This window comes from Dama dama, chromosome 9 (genome assembly GCF_033118175.1).
Source record: "Dama dama isolate Ldn47 chromosome 9, ASM3311817v1, whole genome shotgun sequence".
NCBI lineage: Eukaryota > Metazoa > Chordata > Mammalia > Artiodactyla > Cervidae > Dama > Dama dama.
In genome coordinates this window covers 29,587,414-29,609,279 of record NC_083689.1, presented here as the reverse complement: position 1 = coordinate 29,609,279, position 21,866 = coordinate 29,587,414, and the positions used below count along the sequence as shown (strand labels likewise).

General features: G+C 36.7%; 1 protein-coding gene across 2 annotated transcripts in view; it reads left to right on the top strand.

The window, feature by feature from the left end:
• Positions 1-21,866, top strand: part of PRRC1 (proline rich coiled-coil 1) — a 59,769-nt gene that overhangs the window by 13,238 nt on the left and 24,665 nt on the right. For both annotated transcript variants that reach the window (XM_061150861.1, XM_061150860.1), the window contains exons 5-8: positions 2,689-2,791; positions 4,979-5,142; positions 12,868-12,971; positions 17,980-18,082. In XM_061150861.1, coding sequence (XP_061006844.1) covers positions 2,689-2,791; positions 4,979-5,142; positions 12,868-12,971; positions 17,980-18,082 — 474 coding nt within the window. The remainder of the gene's footprint in view (positions 1-2,688; positions 2,792-4,978; positions 5,143-12,867; positions 12,972-17,979; positions 18,083-21,866) is intronic.

The following is a 21,866-nucleotide window of genomic DNA, read 5'->3' as shown; positions in this document are numbered from 1 at the left end:
TTCCCTGATATGTCAGCTGGTAAAGAATCCGCCTGCCATGCAGGAGACCCCAGTTTGATTCCTTGGTCGGGAAGATCCGCTAGAGAAGGGATAGGCTACCCACTCCAATATTGGGCTTCCCTTGTGGCTCAGCTAGTAAAGATTCCACCTGCCATGTGGGAGACCCGGGTTCGATCCCTGGGTTGGGAAGATCCCCTGGAGAAGAGAAAGGCTACCCACTCCAGTATTCTGGCCTGGAGAATTCGTGGACTGTATAGTCCATGGGGTTGCAAAGAGTTGAACACAACTGAGCGCCTTTCACTTTGACTATACTTTTTCTATAGTTCCTCTTAGTCTTCTGGATGTGCATATCTAGGTAGATATATCTCTTCAATTAAAAGCAAGGTGAAGTAGTGACATGTGGACACAATTTTGTGTCTTTTGTTTAGCTTTACCTAGTGATCATGAACAACTTTCCAGCCATAAAATATTCAGTTTACTTTGCTCAACATGTCATTCATTGCATTTATTTCCTGTGTTTTATTTCACTAACCTGTTGTTGGCGTTTTCTGGTTGTAATTCTTATTAATAAAATTATGATGAGCCTGTTGTATGCAAATCTTTGTGTACTTCTGCTTTATCAGAGTTAATTCCTAATTAATGTCTGTGAACATTTTAAAAACTACAGGTATGTATTGCTCTCCAGGTAAATTATACCAGAACACCCTGTTGTAAGATCTTTGACTTGCCAGAAATGATTATTATTTTGTAATTTGATAGGCAAAGAAAATAATACCTTGTTTAAATTTACATTACTTTGTTATTGAATTTGAGCTTTTTTTTAAACTGTGATTTTTGACCATTTGTATTTTTCTTTTGTGAAGTCTGTATTCATATGCTTTGCCCAGTTTTGAATTGGGATTACTTTCTTCTTTAGTGACTTCATAAGAACTCTTAAGATATTTTATTTTATGCTGTCATATGTTGCCATATTCTCCATTTTTATCTTACATTTCAACTTTATTATGCTTTATTGACACAAAATCTTCTAAGTTTTCGGGAGTCATTTCGACGATGAGTTTTTTTAAATGATAAAAATGACCTTTACCTACTACATTGTGATCATTGTTTTTTTTATGATTTAATTTTCTAATGGCAGTATTTTTTACCATACCGTTTGATATAGCTGATACTTTAATATATTGTGGAGGTAGAAATCAAACTTATTTTTTTTCCAGCCACTTAATTGAGTATTCGAAAATCATATCCCAGTGATTTGATATGTCACCTTCATCTTAGTTACCAAATTGTGTCTGATAATGTTAGTTAGTGGGCTGTGTATTTTATTCCCTGCTCTGCCTGTCCTTGCAGTACCACACTATTTTAATTATTGTAACTGTTTGTTACACTAATATTTATTGAAAGCCTACTCTGTGCTGAGGTGGGGATCGGAATATCTGTCGAATCAGATGGAAAGGTAAGTTCGCAGTCTTTGCATTCTTAAAGACAGATCAGCATTTGGTTGTATAAGTTTTCAGTTTTTTCTTCAAAATTTTTCTCTACTGGTCTTTTCCATTTATTTTTCTTAACCACTTTCTTAAATGATTCCAAAGTCACTTTGTCAAGTTCCCTTCAATATTCTGAGGGTTTGGTTGTAATTTGATTATATGATAAACATATTGTTTAATTGTTAGGGAGTTAAACTGATTTACAGCATTTTAGCTTTATGTATTAGAAAGATGGCATTTTTTTCTAAGCTTGCTTCTTCTTATCACTTTGTGCTTTTTAAAGGTTTTCTTTATGTAGGAACTATCACTTCTTTTCCTTGTTAAGAGCCTAGGTTAGCATGTCAATTACCAGTTGTAATAGTTCAGCTATACAGATTTTGTAAAGAACTCTTTTAATATTCAGCATAAGATGAGTTGACAGTCTTAAATATCAATGTTATGAAGTCATTTTTTGTTTTGAATCACCTTAGTTTAATGGTAGGTTGAGACAGGTGGAATCATGGCCTGTCAGCCAGATGCCATCTCAGGAGGCATTGCTCCCTCTAAGTCTCTTCCACTGTGGGAGAAGCATAGATGGAAGGAACTCCTCAGATCTGGTTCTTTCTATCTAATAGTGTGGTTTTAAGAATTCAGAGGAATAGGTCTTTTTTAAAAGTGAGAGTTTGGAACAAAACAAATAGGGAGTAGGAAAAAAGAAAACTTTCACAGAATATAGAGTATTAATATTAAAGTAATAAGTAATTTTCTGGGAAGTAAAGATAAATTGTTTTTACTATTAGGGAACAAAATATGAGTGTTTGGAGAAACATTTGATTACAGTCTTTATTTGAGACCCTAATGGACAAGTTTTGCCTAGTCTTTTATATAGATAACTAAATAAATAATAAGTAAAAATATATGTATACATAGAAATGAAACTAACATATATGCATACACATATGCGTATATACAATAAACAGGTCAGTGTTGCTTGAAGTAGGGTCTGTAGGTTACTGTCAATCCACAATGAGATGAAGAGAAGTTGAGAGGAAGCATTTTGAAATTTCATAGTAATTTGACATTGCCATAGCCTTATTTTTCTTACACTTTACAAAAGTATAGGTCTGCAGTGCATTGGAAACTTAAATTTTTTTTCACCATCCAATAATCACAGTGATCTTTGCTTAGAATGAGTATTTACATGTGAATTTGTTCTGTGCAGGGTGTGGCTGGGAACCCTATGGTGAAATCCGTGCTCGATAAAACAAAACATTCGGTAGAAAGCATGATTACAACGCTGGACCCTGGCATGGCTCCATATATCAGTATGTAAAACTAGAGCATTTGCCATGTAAAGTATGTGTTCATGTCAGCCACTGAGTGTAATCCTACAGGTCTTGTAATCAGTGGCAATCCTCCTGTGTTCTTACGTTGATTGTTAGTCTTGGTGCTTTTAATTCATGTTTTTCTTAGTCATCATTAAAATTTTTGAAAACTTCACAGCACGAACCTTGCAGGAGTAAAAATTATTTGAATTATTAGTATACTTGCTGATTTTACTTATAAATATGATTAGTGTTGCTTTATATGAATTCTGCTATCACTATTGACACTTGAAGTGTTGCTTTGTTCATATATAGCTTTTGGCATTTCTCCAGTTATCTATTTTAAGTAAATGTGGTTATGTGTAACTCAGGAATAAAATTTTCAGAGGCTGTTAATCTGCTTACTAATAATATCTCATTACTAGGTTTGCTAGGAAAACTATTTTAATTTTAACGACCTTGGAACCCTCATTATCAAGAATTCTCCAGATGGTTAATGTACATATTCAGTAAGTGAAATAACATGATCACTCAGCAGGATTTATGACCAATTATTAGTAAATCTATTGAAGATAATTTAGTGGCCAAAGCTGTGCACCAGGTACTTGAACAGAGATTTTCAGTAGCAATAAAAAGTTAATAACTTTCTCAAGTCTTAAGTCTCTTGATAATTGACTATCTAGTAAATGTCAAAAGACAAGACCTACTGATGGTAAGTACCATTTATTAAATATTCGATCTGCCAGATACTAATTCTCATAAGAGATCTGCGAGCTAGGTGTTATTTTCCCCAAGTTTTAGATGAGGAACTTGTGTTCAGGGAAATTTATTATTATTCTCCATCATACAGCTTGGTGGAGCTAACAGCCACTTTGCTTCCCTTTAAGTAGAAAATTGAATTGAAGAATTAATTCAACTGAATTGGTCTCTGTGTTTCTAATTGTCACAATTGGACCCTACCATATATATTGATTTTATACATTCATAGTAATCAAGTTTGATATAATATGTAGTATATATATTCTTTTCACAGGATCTTATTTTTAATGAGGAAAAGAAGAGAATTTGTATCTTTGGAGCTCTTGTTGTTTTAATGGGTATTGTGTTAGACCCATTACCTATTTGAAGCATTTACCTTATTAATCCTTAGAGCAAGCTCTGTGAGGTGGCAGGAATTTTTTTATAAGGAAACAAGCTCCGTGACTTCCCCAAGATAACGAAGCTAGTAAATGATAAAATCGGGACTCAAACCCAAGACTTTCCTCAGCCTAGTACTCTGCATGACTTCTAGAAAAAGGGAAAAAACAAGAGAGAAAGATACAAAATGAAATTTCTATTAGCAGATAAAAAGCAGTAAGACTTGAGTGTGAAAACGCTATTGACAGGCAGCAAAACTAGACCACTTGGATCTAACAAACTTCTAGTGGAGCTTAAACCGTATTTTTATACAAATATTTTAGGAATCACTATAACAATTTCAAATGTGTCAGGAAAGCACAGGAACTATTAGAAATGGATTTTAACACAGTTTAAGTTTCTACTTTTTTTTTATTAGCTGTTTTTATAATCATTAAAAGTGACATGAGTCATCACAATCTGAAGAGTTTTTTGAGCTGAAGCCTAATGGAACAGTACTTTGCTTGGGTCAAGAGCTATGTCCCACATGGAGGGGAAAAAGAGACATATTCTTTTTCTTTCCTATGTAACCCACTGCTTTTTGGTTTTGATGACTTAAGAAATTCCAATAAAGATGGGATCTGTGGATCGTTACTTCAATCAGGAAAGAGTCCATGATAAAAAGCTCAAATATTTGGAAATACTTTCAGCTGCTCCGAAAGACAATTGCTGAGGAACAGCATAGTGTTGTTTCGAGAGCAAATTGTTTCACAGCTTTCTTGAGAAATCTCAGAACAAGATGTTGTTAGGTGGCAGGGTGAAGTGTGTGTGCTTACCTCACACGCTAGAGTCAAAATGGACAGGCCTAGGGCTGAGTCCTGACATCATTGCTAAGTAGCTGTGTTAACCTTGGGCAAGACCTTGTCGGCCTCAGTTTCCTCAGCCAATAAAAAGGTTAATCTGTATCTTGTGTCGTTTTACCAGGTTGGTACTAAAGATGTCATAAGATGTTAGGGCATGTAGTAATTACGAGAATTTCATTAATTTGAAATTTTCTTCTGGTCTTTTTAGAATCTGGAGGTGAACTGGATATTGTAGTGACCTCGAATAAAGAAGTAAAAGTTGCTGCCATCCGAGATGCCTTCCAGGAAGTCTTCGGCCTAGCTGTGGTTATAGGGGAAGCCGGACAGTCCAACATTGCCCCACAACCAGTGGGCTATGCAGCGGGATTAAAAGTGAGTAATAGAACATCTTCTTAGGATATAGAAACTGCTGGTTTATGTTTTCATAATTCTGATGATAATTCTATGGTCTCTGTGGAGCTGTTGGGTTTTTACATACTGAAATACTGATTTGGTTTTTAATTGGACAACTCTCTAGTGTTATGACGATACAGTAGAATTTTGATTATTGGGAGCAGGGATGAACCACATGCCAGGAGCACAAAAAGAGAGATGTTGGTCCTGAAAGAGATCTTCTTAACCCGGTATTAATATTTAAATCCGTTGCTGCAGTTATCCCTTGCATCTCATAAGCTTTTTATTACTATCACTATTAGTAATAATTTACTTTATTTCTTATGGTTTATGGGATTCTTATGTATTTAGAAATTTCCAGAATAGTAAACAGGTTTTAAATTTACCTGACGAGTCCCCCTTTTCTCTGTACTTGGTGAGGGAACTCAGCCACTCACCGAAAAAGCTTTCTTAGCTTGCTCACTTTGAGTCTTCCCTTTCCTTGTCCATTTAACTAACTTACCTTAGAGACCCAACTACCTGGCAAGTTATAGACACAATGCCTGTGTATAACCAGAGTTTGTCAGGGTCTTACCAGCATGTAGAAACCTATTAAATTTTATAGTGCACTTACCGAAAGGAAGACACTGCTGTAGTTTGTGATAGTGAAGGAAGATGACCTTGTGATTGCATCTGTAGGTCTCTGTCATCCTTACATAGTAGTGGCAGATGATAAAATGGCTTATTTTGAAGACAGATTTCATACACTTGCATACTCACACCTCCACTTGAATCTCATCTAGTCTTCTGGCCTATAATCATTAAAAACAAACAAACAAAAAAACACTGTCAATTATCCAAACCAGTCCTATTACTGTACTAGACATATTTCCCTCTAGCCTTCTAGGTGCTAAAGTTCCAAGAGTTGTGCCCTCCCTCTCATAGACATTTTATCATCACCATATATACAGACATGCAAGAACAAATGAACAGTTCATCAGCATACAAACACTGCTTCCACCTTAAAAGGAAAAAATCAACCAAAGAAAACCTTAGTTTTTTTACCGCTCTTTCCCCATCACCTCCTACCTTAGCTTTTCACTTCATTTTGCAGCAAAACCTGCGGAGTTGCCACCACTTTTATCTCTAGTTCTTTCCTTCATATTCTCTTAACACTCACCTCAGTCAGGATGTCACCCCCCACTACTCCACTGAGGGTGTGCTCTCACGGTCACCAGTGTAGTTCCGTCTCCTTTGTGCTCGCGTGGGCTTTAAGACTCCTCTGTAATGTCTTTGATGCTCACGGATGCCACACTTGGTCTCGTCCCTGCCTCTGATTCCTTTCTGCTTTCTTTATTGGCTCTTCCTTTTCTCCCCAGCCTCGTGATGATGTCATCCAGTCCCATGGCTTTGAATAGCTGCTGTGTGCTGACAGATTTGAGTTTGTCTCCAGCATAGACCTCTCATGTAAACTCGGTTTATATAAAAGTTGCCTTTTTGACACCTTCACTTGAATGTCTCAATACGTCTTGTCCTCAACTACTTTTCTTCTGATCTGTTTCCCCAAGGTTTCTTCATCTCAATTGATGACATCTGTGTTCTTCCATTTTCTCAGGTGAGAAACCTGGAGTCATCCTTGATTTCTCTCATTACCCATGTCCATTTCATCAGGAAATCTTGTTCACTATACCTTCAAAATACATCCAGCATCTGACTGCTCGTCACTGTCTTCATTGCCTCCACCCTGGGTGAAGCCATCACAAGGTCTTGCTGAAATCTTGCATTCACCTTCTAACAGGTCATCAGTTTCTACCCTTGTAGCCCTTCAACAGGGGAGCCAGGATAATTCTTTCAGCACACTAGGTCAACCCATGTCACTGTTCTTTTCAGAACTTTATGTTTCCCTTAGTGTAAAAATCCAAATTCCTCACCATGGTTTACACAGCACCATATGACCTGGCTGAACTGGCCTATTTTTTTTTTTTTTTTGATTGAAGTATAGTTGATTGTCAGTGTTCAGGTGTATAGCAAAATAATTCAGTTATACCATATATATATGTGTGTGTATGTGTGCGTGTATTCTTTTTTTAGATTCTTTTCCATTATAGGTTACTAGAAGATACTGAGTATAGTTCCCTGTGCTATATACAGTAGGTTGTTATTGTTTATTTATTTTGTAGATATCGTAGTGTGTATCTGCTAACCCCAAAATGAAAGTGAAGTCGCTCAGTTGTGTTGACTCTTTGGGACCCCGTGGACAGTAGCCTACCAGGCTCCTCAGTCCATGGGATTTTCCAGGCAAGAGTACTGGAGTGGGCTGCCATTTCCTTCTCCAGGGGATCTTCCCAACTCAGGGATTGAACCTGGGTCTCCTGCATTGCAGACAGACACTTAGCCATCTGAGCCACTACAGAAGCCTAATCCCAAACTCCTAACTTATTCCACATCCCCTTTCTTCTTTGGTAACTGTAAATTTGTTTTTTATGTCTGTGAATCTGTTTTGTTCTGTAAATAAGTTCATTTGTACTTTTTTTTAAATTTCACATAAGCAATATCATGTTTGTCTTTCTCTGATGTACTTCACTTAGTATGATAATCTTTTAGGTTCATCATTTTGCTGCAAATGGCAGTGCCGCATCTTATTTATCCATTCATCTATTGATGAACATTGGGGTGTATGTGTCTTTTCGAGATAGAGTTTTTGTCTTTTCCAGATACATGCCCAGGAGTGGGGTTGCTGAATCATATGGTAATTCTGTTTGTGGTTCTTTAGGAAACCTCCATACTGTTCTCCACAGTGGCAACACCTCCGTTTTTCCTCCGGCTTCGTCTTCTGCAGTCTTGCCCCTTGCTCAGTCCGTGCCAGCCGTATTGACCTCCTTGCAGGGCTTCGTCCTTATCTAACAGGCTGCTCTCTCACAGCCCTTTCACTAGCTCTCGGGGAGACACTTGCCTCACATACCTACTGGTTGACTCCCTAACCTTCAAGTCCTCAAGTCTTCCCCGTGCCACGAGGCCTTACCTGACTGCCTGCTTCAGCGCTGCAGGCTGCACGCCCGATCCCTCGAACCCTTTTTCTCCCTCCTATAGCATTCAGTGTTTTCTGATCTGCTATATAATTTATATTATTTTTATTTTTAATGCTTTTTTTCCCCCACTAGAATTTAAGTTCTACAGGAGCATAGATCTTTATTTTGTTTACAGATGTGAACTCTTAGAATAGTGCCTTGTTTTTTTTTTAAATGATTATCTAGCAGCCTTACTGAGGTAATTTGGTATCAAACCACAAACAGTACAATTCAAAGTGCTAGGGTAAACCTTTAAAAGTAATTTTCTCAACTAAACAGTCTAATGCAAAAGACATTTTCACTCTGGGAGCTGTTTGGAAGTTTGGGTAAACAAACTTGACCGGAACAGGTATTTTCCTTACGAGAACTCTGGCTGCTCTGTCATACTGTGATACTGTCATATCTCTGATAGTACCTTTACCATCAGACACTGCGCTGTCTTCACACTTGTCTCTGTGCACTTCTGGTGATACACAAAGACTGTGCAAGGCTGGGGTAGACCCAGATAGTTTTTAGCAACTCTGCTTCTCCTTCCTCAGTTTCCACATGCATTCTTTCCTAAAATGTTCTGACTGAATACATACTTGTAATGGAGTCTCCTTTCTCATCTCCTCTTTATAAGCTCTGCCCTCTTCCAGTAGGAAATAAAGACACACCTCATGTCCCCAGATTGATTGCCTCAGAACATGAAATCCTCCTGAGTGTCATCCAGAGGGACAACTCCAAATAACATTTTGGATGTTATGGACTCAAATGACACAGTGACTCAGTAAAATCTTCTGGCAAGTCATCTGGTTTCTGATTGTTCTGGAAAAACAAACAAACAAAAAAACAAAAAGGACCAGATAAAGTTGTCAGCTGATAGGTCGTTAATACTGTCTAATGATAGATCACGACATGATTTTTGGAATATAACTCAGAATTTCATGGTTTTTAAGGCTTGAGTCTTCAATATTTTATTATGCTAAATATCATTACATCAGAGATACTTCAGGTACTGAACTTGAAAGGCTGATGGAGATTTTTTTTCTGTAAAAACCTTGTTTTATGTTCATGTTGTGATTTTATTACTTGACAGATTTGTTTTAGATTGGTTTTTGCCCTTCAAATTTACACATGGTTTCCTTTTCCACAGTCTTTAATACAAGCTTAAAATTCATTGAAACTGATATAAATATCAAACTGATTTTTAATTTTACCAGTTTATTTTGGGTACACTAGAGGGAGCTAATGAGGAAAAAAATAAAGCAGAGTATTAAAATTTCAAACCAGATTTTTTTCTCTCCATCTGCTTTATTTGAAGTGAATGGCTTTTTTGAACTGAACCTAAGTTTTCCTTTACACATATGAATTTGTTTCAGTTCAATTCAGTTGCTCAGTCATGTCTGACCCTTTGTGACCCATGGACTGCAGCATGCCAGGCATGCCTGTCCATCACCACCTCCCAGAGCCTGTTCAAACTTATGTCCATTGAGTCAGTGATGCCATCCAACCATCTCATCCTCTGTCATCCCGTTCTCCTCCCACCTTCAATCTTTGCCAGCATCAGGGTCTTTTGAAAATGAGTCAGTTCTTTGCATCAGGTGGCCAAAGTATTGGAGTTTCAGCTTCAGCATCAGTCCTTCCAATGAATATTCAGGACTGATTTCCTTTAGGATGGTCTGGTTGGATCTCCTTGCTGTCCAAGGGACTCTCAAGAGTCTTCTCCAATACCATAGTTCAAAAACATCAATTCTTCGGTGCTCAGCTTTTTATAGTCCAACTCTCACATCCATACATGATAACTGGATAAACCATAGCTTTTTTTTTTTTTTTTAAACCATAGCTTTGACTAGATGAACCTTTGTCGGCAAAGTAATATCTCTGCTTTTTAATACTCTGTTTAGGTTGATCATAACTTTTCTTCCAAGGAGCAAGCGTGTTTTAATTTCATGGCTGGAGTCACCATCTGCATTGATTTTGGAGCCCCCCAAAATAAAAGTCTGTCACTATTTCCATTGTTTCCCTATCTATTTACCATGAAATGATGGGGCCAGGTGCCATGATCTTAGTTTTCTGAATGCTGAGTTTTAAGCCAACTTTTTCACTCTCCTCTTTCACTTTGATTAAGAGACTCTTTAGATCTTCTTTGCTTTCTGCCATAAGTGTGGTGTCATCTGCGTATCTGAGGTTATTGATATTTCTCCCGGCAATCTTGATTCTAGCTTGTGCTTCATCCAGTCCAGCATTTCTCATGATATACTCTGCATATAAGCTAGATAAACAGGGTGACAATATACAGCCTTGACGTATTCCTTTCCCGATTTGGAACCAGTCTCTTGTTCCATGTCCAGTACTAACTGTTGCTTCTTGACCTGCATACAGATTTCTTAGGAGGTAGATCAGGTGGTCTGGTATTCCCATCTCTTGAAGAATTTTCCACAGTTTGTGGTGGTCCACACAGTCCAAGGCTGTGGCATAATCAATAAAGCAGAAGTAGATGTTTTTCTGGAACTCTCTTGCTTTTTTGATGTAGGAAATCAGCCATAATTAAAGTTAGGAAGCTCCCAAGACTTCTCTAATGCTAAATATTAATTTTACTGAAAAACTAGGTGGTATACTTATGACCACTGTCTTATAGGTTATATTCAACAGACATGTAGTTACCATCCATTAGAAATTATGAAGAAGTGTGTAATTTTGGTTATTTGGACCAAGTTGCTTATTTTAAGCTCTCAGAGCACAGTGTAAGCTCTAGAGGCCTTTCTGCATCTTATTTCAGTTCTGAGATAATTACTTCAAATTATCCAGGCCTTTAAACTGCCTAGTTTTTGATTCCCTCTTCACTGCTGAAAAATAAAGTTAAAATTCCCTTCTCAAAACATGGGACTAATATTAAAGTGTCTCTACTTGTGACTCTAAAAGATGTGCATTTAAGTTAATGTTCTGCTCAGAGGAGGAGAGAGGCTGATTTACCCACTCTACATTTTCTGGATTCCATGAATAAAAACAAGAAGTAAACTTGTCTTCCCAACTCACCATCCTATCTTTCATAGGTGCTAATTAATTTCAGGTAAATATTTGGTGAACCTTAGGCAGAATAAAACCCTGTGCTATAGGGTAGTAAAAAATGAACCAACTTAGTTTCTGTTTCCTGGGAGCATGAAATCTAGGACTATTTTTTTATGGTACATAGTTGAGATACCATCTTTAAAAAGTTGTGGATGAATCTCTAAACAGCCCACTAATCCCCTAATAGTTTTTACTGAATTAACATTTATTTAAACATTTTTATAATAAAAATTAGCCATAATTACCTTTTGGGAGGAGTAAATTAGGCAGATTTACTTTATCCCATACAAAGAATTAAGTTCATCTTAGCTGCTATATTTTCTTCCAAATTCAGTAGTGATCTCCTCATTCAATTTGATGATGCCATATTTGCATATTTAGATTCCTAACGTTAGCTCTGTAGGCCTTTAGAAGCCCTTGATGTTCTTCTTGTTCACTTTTTCATGTTGTAAGTTCTTACTGAGTACCTGTTACATTAGATGCTATTCTAGGTAGCCGAGATACAAGAGTAAGCAGAAATAGAGCTTGATTTCGTTGTAGTTTAAATCACATCTTCTTTCCTCTTCATGTTTAGCAACTAATGACAAGTTGGTTTACATGTTCTCACACAGTTGTCCCTTCTTTTTTTTTTCACTTGTCTCTGAAATAAATTCTATTGTTTCTAAAAGTGCCCTGGCTTTCTTAATTTTTGTTTTTGAAGAAGAATTGACCTCATAATCTCATTCACTGCTTAGTGCTGCTGTTCATGATAAAAATAGGTGTATTATCCATGACGAGTTTTACTTAGAAATGTTTTATTTAGCTTCTTGTACTCATTCTGATAACATCATTCATGAGTACTTTTATGAAGTGATTAAAATGAAAGTACTAAATGGCAGCCTTGTCCTTGTTAATCCAGGTTTTAGTTTCCTACTATAGATACATATTTAATTCTTTAATTCATGATTTTTGAGTTATCTGCATAGTATTCTCAGCCCCTCAGTTTTATTTCATAAAGGCAATTATTTTCTTGAATAAGCTTTGGTGTAATGAATACACTGCTGTTAAAAAAACTGTCATTTTGGTGCATATTTTAAAAGTGAAGTCGCTCAGTCATGTCCGACTCTTTGCAACCCCATGGACTGTATAGCCCGCCATGCTGCTCCATCCATGGCCATATATGTAAAAGGACTCAGAAGAGAAACAACATATTTACTATTGATAAGATTGCTTGCCTAGAAAAATTTGAGAGAAGCAAGCGAAGAACTACTAGGATTGAAACATTTAAGATGACCTCTTGCCAGGTAAACGTTAAAAAGCACGTAGTTTTCTTATATTAGTAATGACCAGTTAGAACATGGAATATAAAGTTAGCCATTTCACAGTAGCAACCAAAATAATAGTGCGCATAGGGATACCTTGGAGGGCATGTTGCAGACTGTCAGTTTCAGGGGCGTGTGAGCGTGCTTCTTCAGTGTTTACTCACTGTTCTGTGTTTTCATGTTTATAATGAGTGTATGTGTGTTTGGGTATAAATGTATACACATGTTACTTATATAATCATCAATTAGCATATTTAACACTGACTAACTTGAAATAGTTTCTAACATACACTGTTTCTATTCAGGGTGCCCAGGAACGGATAGATAGCTTGCGTCGAACTGGAGTGATTCATGAGAAACAGACTGCTGTGTCAGTAGAAAACTTCATTGCAGAATTGCTTCCTGACAAGTAAGAGGCTTTTTTTTAAAAAAAAAATTGTTTTTTTCTTATAAAGAGAACTTTCATGACAAGATCTTTTCATCTTTTCTCTTAGCAACTTTCAAATGTGCAAAATTCATTATTAATCCCATGCTGTACATTACATCCTCATGACTTATTTTATAACTGGAGGTTTGTACCTTTTAATCCCCTTTATCCATTTTACCCTGTGTCCCACTCCTGCCTCTCCATCCACCAGTCTGTCCTTTGTTTCTGTGAGTTCACTTCCCCCACCCCCACAGGTAAGGGAGCGCATAGGGTATTTTTCTTTCTCTGACTTACTTTAATTACCTTAATTCCATCCATATTATTGCAAATAGCAAGGTTTTCCTTACTTTTTAATGGAATAACTGTTTTATAAGCACATGCATATAAATATATATACCACACTACATGTATATATATATGTGTTTGAATGTGTATATATAAATCACATTTTGTTTATCATGGACAAACACTTAGGTTGCTTGCATGCCTTGGTTGTTGGAAATAATGCTGCCATGTTTCGGTCTTAGTAGGTTGTGTTTTTAGGAATTTATGCATTTCTTCTAGGATGTCTAGTTTGTTGGTGTATAATGGGTTCAGTGAGTGGCTTATTACATTTCTCTTAGGAGCAAAAATAGAATTGCTCACACTGAATGTCTAGTAAAAAATGTATCTTATTTTAGAACCAGACAGAAAATATGTTATGGTCTAGCTATATCATTTCATTAGTTACGTGACCTGTGTAGCTCTTAGCTCACATTTCTACTCTTGTTTTCTCCTTTTTTATTATAAAATTTACATTGTGTTGCCTGCATTCTAAGACTGTGTTAATAATTATCAATTAAATAAGATGTAGTGGTGTAGCTTTGACTTGGATGCTGACTTCTATAACAAACACAAACATCTTGCATAGCTGTGCAGAGTAATGGGAGGTCTGGCAAGATGACCTGGAGGCAGTCACCAGGTTTGAGTTCTGTTGAGCACTACCTCTCATCTATGTAGGCTGGGAAAAAACCTCTAACATGATTTGTCATTGTTTTTGAAGGCATTAAACTTTCAATAGATGGATTTTTTGATTGGAGAATTTTTTTAATTTGCAGAATTGCCTTATTTCGAAATAACTTTGCAACTGTTGAGACCTATCTTCTTCCTATTTACTGTGTGATTTTGTTGCTTTTGTGCTTCCCCTGTGGCTTAGCTGGTAAAGAATCCGCCTGGAATGTGGGAGACCTGGGTTCGATCCCTGGGTTGGGAAGATCCCCTGGAGAAGGGAAAGACTACCCACTCCTATATTCTGGCCTGGAGAATTCATGGACTGTACAGTCCATGGGGGTCGCAAAGAGTCAGGCATGACTGAGTGACTTTGACTTTCACTTTGTTGCATTTAATTTTTGTTTTAGTATTGAGTAACAGTGTGCCTAGTACTTTGTAGCTATAGTATACAAAAAATGTACTCCAACTTTGAGGATTTATTATTATAGACCAAGTGGGAGAGAAAATATATACAAGATAAATAGTTTTAAATGACTCTCTAAGTGTGTAAGTTTTTACTTACAGGAAATGTTACATACATTTTCACTGGAAATTTGATGTGGAATAGTGTCAGATAAGAGTCATGAATGATTGGTTCTTGAGCTGAAGTTTGAAGACTAGTTAAAATTTGGATAAGTGAAAAAGAATAGGTAGGACATTCTATGTGGAGGAAGAGTGTGAAGATGATTAAGATATATTTAGGTGTCAGAGATTATATCAGCTTGGCTGAACATTGTTGGATAGAAAGTCAGGAGTAGTTTGGGGACAGACTGAAGAGCTTTGAATACTCGGTTGGGAAGTTTGAACTTTCTGTATAAGCACCAAGCAACAATCCACTGGTCATTATTATTTCATTTTTTTCCCCTCTATTAACCTTTCAATATTGATGTAAGAGTTACCTTAGAGATTCCATCATGCCTTTTCCATGTATTACATTACAGTACAAATTATGACTCTTGCTAATATGATTTACCCCCTACATCTTGTGCAGTATTGTAAGTTATCTTAATTGTGCTTATATTTTAAACTCAAGATAATGTTAGTATTCTGTGCATTCTGTTCACTTACATTTATTCTTTGAAGACCTTCCTTCATCTTTGGTTTTAGGTCTGGGATCATTCTCACTCTGCCTAAAACATTCTTTGTACTCCATTAGACTTTTGCCATGAGTTCTCTTAGCTTTTGTCCGAAAACGCCTTTACATACCTTTATTTGCGTAGGGTGTTTTCTCTGGACAAGGTTGGCAGATCTCTTCTTATATAATACTTTAAAGATGCCATTGTACTGTTTTCTGGCTTCCATCATTTCTGTTACGTCAGCTATCCAGCTTGTTGTTTCTGTGAAGAAAATGTGTTGTTTTGCTGCATTTAGGATCTTTTTTGTCATTATGTTTTTGCAGTTTTACCATGATATGTATAGGTGTGCATGTGTTTGCTTATGTATTAAGCTTCTGTGGATTCACCAAGCTTGATTCTTTCCATCTTTCACTAGATTTATGTCTTTTGTGTGTTTTGGAAAGTTCTTAGCCATTTTACCTTCAGAATTGGCTTCTGGCCCATTTTCTCTTGCTAGGACTCCAATGACACATTGTTCACCTTCTGACTGTACCCTCCATTTCTCATGTGGTCAGCCCCCACTTCCCTCTACTTGCTCACTCTAGTCTTCCTCTCTATTCTTTAGTTTGAGTATCTCCTATTTACCTGTCTGCTGCTGTGGAGCCCATACACTGTTGTTTTTTTTTTTAACAGATTCAATTTACCTATTGGATATCTATATCTTTTCTCCTATTGTGACTACGTTTACCTCTGCTTTCTTTAGTATGACTCATTAAAGATCCTTGTCTGCTGAATCCAGTGTATGGGCCTCATTTAGCCTCCTTTTGGTGTAATGATAAGGTGCTGTCTTTGTCGATGTCTCAGCTCACAGTCTTTTAAAGCCAGGTATTGTTTATAAGAAACTGGAGAGTCTTCAGGTAATCCTGAGACGGTTCACTGTTTGCTGCAGTAAACAGTAGTGAGGTGTGTGAAAGGCGTGGTTTGGTGCGCTGCAGTCACGACTGACCTGAGTCCAGACTGGGTGGTGCTCAGCATCAGCTGAAGGTCTTAAAGGGCACCTTTATAAAGGAAGAACATGAGAGCAAACAGCAAACCCACAACCCAGAACACTTCATAGTTTGCTTTGGCTACTAATCTCTGTGATGTACCCATAGGAGAAAAAGGCACAGAAGATAGAGAAATGCATGCTTATAACTAAGGCAAGAAAAGACCAATGTTGTTTGGCCTCTAACAGAGCAGAGCCAGTAAAGACCTAGCCATCTGTGATGACCTTTTCATCAGTTCACGCTCCATGAGGAAAATTAGCATTGTGTGTACCAAAATGGAAAAATACCTATGTAAGCATGAACTGTCCTTATTCTGAAATTAACCTATCAAGTTTAAAAATATTGGGTTATGTGTGAGATGGATTGAAATGTCCTTTTGGAAAGTAACCAGTGATAGTGGATAGTCCTTTGGTAAAATACAAACTGGCATACCTATATCAGCTCCTCAGGTTCTATTTCGATTTTTTTCTGCTACATAAAATCCAAAGTCTTGGAACTACCATTCTTCTCAAGTCCAGGTGACTTCCTTATAAGATTTGGCCAAGTCTGCCGTATTTCACCAGCCACAAGGAGAGGGTGAGGAGGAGGAGAGTGTTCCTTGGTGACTGTCCTTGAGCATGAACAGTGGAGGCCACCACTCTTCCTCCTGCTGGGTGGAGAGCGGAGGTGGGGAGAAGACAAAGTTACTCGGCCAGCAGCACCAGCGAGAGGTGCTGAGGAGGTCTCAGTGATCATGACAGTGATGGCACTTTAGATTTGAGTTGGAGGAGAATGGGATACTCAGGCTGACACATGAGAGTAGTGTGGAGAGCATGAGAGCAGTGTGGAGACGGGGAGTTCTAGTGTGTGCTCGCAGGCGTTGTGGGAGGTACCTTCAGGGGCGCTGCTTTTCACGAAGTCCGTGCCGTGCCTGGGAGCTGAGTCACTGCAGTTCTCTGCTGTCTGCACAATACACAATTGTGTAAAATAAAATATTCATTCATATCCCAAGAAAAATAATGATTCATATAAGGTAAATCATTTAAGGCTCTCAATTTGAAGCAAAGTTTTAGGATATGAATACTGTAGACATAATAAACTGCCATTTTTATCAGTCAAGCAAAGTTGTTATTCTGTTTACTGTTTTGTTGTTTCTTTGAATATGTGTAAAAAAAAAGTTTCCTAATCTGTATTGTATTTCATAGCACTTTAATCTGCATATTTTAAAATCTTCTTGCTCTGTATCTTCTCATTTAAAACCATGATTTCCTGCTTCTGGTTAATTAAAATGCTGATGACGTACTGATAACCTCACCTAAGTCAGTTTTAAAATTTATCACTTTTTAATGTGTATCTTAAAATGGGAGAAAGTTTTCTTGATTTCATGAAGCTGTCCTCAAAGTCTGATTCATTGTGAACAATTCAGAAATTGTGATTAGAAAGATTTATCAGGAATGAGGAGAGAATTTATTTCCTGAATGAGCTTATTTTTTTAAGTCCGCCAACTTTGTAACTTGGCTATATGCTAATCATAGAGTTGGTAGTATAAAATTTCCCATATGTTAGCAAATGATGTTTTTAATTATGATAAGCTATTTGCATTTTCAGATGAATAAATTTATCTATTGCATATTTGAGCACTTCTATTTGCCATTCTTCTCCCCAAATCTTAGCAAGAAAAGGAATTGCATGATTTTTGGTTATTTTTGTTCTTCCCCATTTTCCCCTCTCCTCTTGGAATTAAGCCAACAGGGCAATTTTATATGTTGGTTTTATGGTTTATCTTTTAGTCTGCTAGTGTTTTAACTGAAGAACAGTACTTTATCAATTCGTAGAACTTCCTTAGCACATCCACAACTTGAAACTCCTGTTCTGTTGCAGATGGTTTGACATCGGCTGTCTCATAGTTGAAGACCCTGTGCACGGCATTCGTCTGGAAGCGTTTACACAAGCCACACCAGTGCCCTCAGAGTTTGTGCAACAGGTTGGTTTTATGCTTTTTCATTACGCTCCAGAAAAGCTTGAAATACTGTTCTCAAAACTTCTATTGAAAATATGGTATATTCTTGATTTTACTTCACTCTTTTTCCTTTTAATCTTTTTTCTTTTTCAATTTTCTGTTCCTTCCACGTTGTTTCAGTACCTCCCTACTTTTATTTTCCAGCGGTCTTTGAAAAGGTAAATCTATTATATGGTTAATGCTCTTTTCTTCATTGTTTTGCTTGTTTATGTTTATGATTGTGTTCATTACCTTTGGGTTAGAAAAAATTTACCTATTCTGATTTTATGTTAACCTTTATTATACTGTCTCATTTATCTCACATTTTCATTTTTCCTGGTTACTCTAGTTCCTTTATCTTTGTCCTCATCGTCCTCTTTAATTTGTTCATCGTTAAAAACATGTGGAAACATATTTAGAATCAAGTTTACAAACCTTGGATGAAAGGCAAATGTCTTTTCAGTTTCCTGAAAAATGTTTACTTATCCACATAGTTTCCAGAAGAATGTAAGCATTAATCTATAATGAGTTTCATTCCTTCTACATTTTTGTTACTTTCAGTCCTTTCTTGAACAAAATGGAATGTAAGAGTTTATTTACGTTGGACTCTTTATACTCATAAATGTCATTTCAAAACTCTCAGAAGTTATTTGGGACCTTAGGTTTTTTGTGAATTCTCTTGGGATTCTCCCCCAAGAGAAAGTATGTATGATGTATGCACTCACATATAAACTTGGCTTATGTGTTTATGGAGCCCCTTAAAGCCACCTGTGACCTTCTTAGGGGTTTACATTTTAGATGGGGAATAAGAATTGATGCTTAAAGTTTTGTTACCATAATAACATACCACTGATATCATAATTTTTACCACAGTTTCTTTTCAGAAGTTGAAGAAAGCATTTTTATATATACATGGTAATGTTAAATTCACTCCAATATGAGGGTGGTTAAGAGATTGTAAACAAATGCTATGCCTACTGCTATACCAACAATTTAGAAAAATTACATACTATTGCTGATTTTCTAGGAAAATATTCTTGAATTAACAATGGCAGTTTATAACCATTAGGTTGAACCATACAAAATTGCTCTTTGAAGTTAGAAAAAACAGCCACATTTTGGCAGTTTGATGTGATTTAACTTAATTATCTTAGTGAAGCCTTTTAATGCAAGAATTTCACCTAGCTCCCCAAAAATTGAGTTCGAAGATTAGCCTAGCAGGCTACGGTTTATGGCATCGCACAGAGTCGGACACGACTGAAGCAGCTTGGCACACACGCACGCACAGTGGTGTTACAAGTGAGGTATAAAAAATATTCAAAGAGTAGATGACTGATGCATCTAATGCAGAGAGGTACAAGTTTTCCATTTTATTCTGTGAGTCTGGCTTGTAACCTAACCAAAAACAATAATACAGTATCACTTAACTAATTGGTAAAATTAATAAAATTTAGAAATAGAACAGTAAAAAGGTTTCTGACACCATTTCCTCTGTGTGTGTGAGGGGGTGAGGTAGTTCTTCCCACACCACTAAGCTGTTATCCAATACCTGCTGGATATCCTATAATTCAACCCAATTCTGACACTTTCTACCTATGAAGAGTGTTGGATCCCACAGATTAAGGGGTCAGTCCTACAAGACTGCCTGCCTCCCTCCTTTTCAGACACCTCATAAGTCCATATTGCTACATGAACTTCTGACTGGCTGTTTATCAAAGGAAATCAGAGTCTCATAAGTGATATCATATGATCTGACTTATATGTTAAAAAAAGAAAAAGATACAAGTGAACTTATTTAGAAAACGGAAGCAGACTCTCAGACATGAAAAATAAACTTATGGCTGCCAAAGGGGAAGGAGTTGGGGGGAGGGATAAATTAGGAGTGTGGGGTTAATAACTGTATACTACTCTGTATAAAATAGATAGCAATATATACTGTATAGTACAGGAAACTATTCAGTATCTTGTAGTAACCTACGGTGAAAAAGAACCTGAAAAATAACAGATACACTCATTTATATGTATAATTGGACTACTTCGATGAATGCCTGAAACTAATACAACATTGTAAATCAACAATGCCTCAATTAAAAAACAGTGGTCAAGGGATCAGTCCAAGAAAAAGATAGAACAGTTGTAAACATATATACACATAGCATAGGAGCACCTCAATATAATGTAAATGTTAACAGCCATAGAAGGAGAAATTGAAAAAATAACAATAGTGGGATTTTTAACAACCCCCTTACACTACTGGTCAGATCATCCAGACAGAAAATTAATAAACATGTGCCTTAATTGACCCGTTAGACCAGATAAACTTAATTGATATTTATAAGACATTGCATCTGAAAGGAGCAGGAATATAATTTCCTCTCAAAGTGCAAACGGGACATTTCTCCAGGATAGATCACATCTTGGGTCACAAATCAGGCATCTGTAAATTTAAGGAAATTGAAACCATAGCAAGCATCTTTTCCAATCACAATGCTATGAGGTTGGACATCAGTTACAGGGAAAAAAAACTATAAAAACACACAAATACATGGAAGCTTAACAGTGATACTAAATAACCAGTGTATCACTGAGGAAATCAAAAAGTACTAGAGAAATGACAGCAAAACCATAACAATCCAAAGCCCATGGGATGCAGCAAAAGCAGTTCTCAGAGAGAAGTTTATAGCAATAGTCTTAGCTCAAGACATAAGAAAAACCTCAAATAAACAACCTGACCTTACACCTAAAGGGACTAGATAAAGAAGGAGAAACAAAACACAAAGTTAGCAGACAAAAGAAATCATAAAGATCAGAGCAGAAGTAAGTGAAATAGAGACAAAGAAAGCAATAGGAAAGATCAATGAAACTAAAAGCCAGTGCTTTGAAAAGATAAAGTTGACAAACCTTTAGCCGTCAAGAAAAAGAGAGGACTCAAATCCATAAAATTATAAATGAAAAAGGGGATTTTACAACTGACACAGCAGAAATAAGATCATAAGAGACTACCATAAGCCACTGTATGCCAGTAAAATGGAAAACCTAGAAGAAATAGACAAATTCTTAGAAAGGTACAACCCTTATAGACTGAACCAGGAAGAAGTAGAAGATACAAACAGCTCAGTCACAAGTACTAAAATTGAAACTATGATTTAAAATCTTCCAATAATAATAATAATTAAAAAAAAAAAAACAACAACTCCAGAACCAGACAGCTTCACAGGCAAATTCTATCAAACATTTAGAGAAGAGTTACCACTCATCTTTCTTAAAATCTTCCCAAAAATCCCAGAGGAAGGAAAACTCAGGCACATTCTGCAAGGCCACCATTACCCTGATAGCAAAACCAGACAAAGATATCACAAAAAAAGAAAATTACAAACCAATGTCACTGATGAACATACACACAAAACTCTTCGACAAAACACTAGCAAACTGAATCCAGCAATACCTTGAAAGGCTCACACACCATGATCAAATGGGATTTATCTCAGGGATGCAAGAATTCTTCAATATCTGCAAATTAACCAGTGTGATACACCATATTAACACATTGAAGAATAGAAACCATACGATCATCTCAATAGATGCAGAAAAAGCTTTTGACAAAGTTCAACACCGATACGATAAAAACTCTCCAGAAAGTGAGCACAGAAAGAACCTACCTCAACATATATGATAAACCCACAGCAGTCATCATTGTCAGTGGTGAATAACGGAAAGCGTTTCCTCTAAAGTCAGGAACTAGACAAGGATGTCCACTCTCAGCACTTTT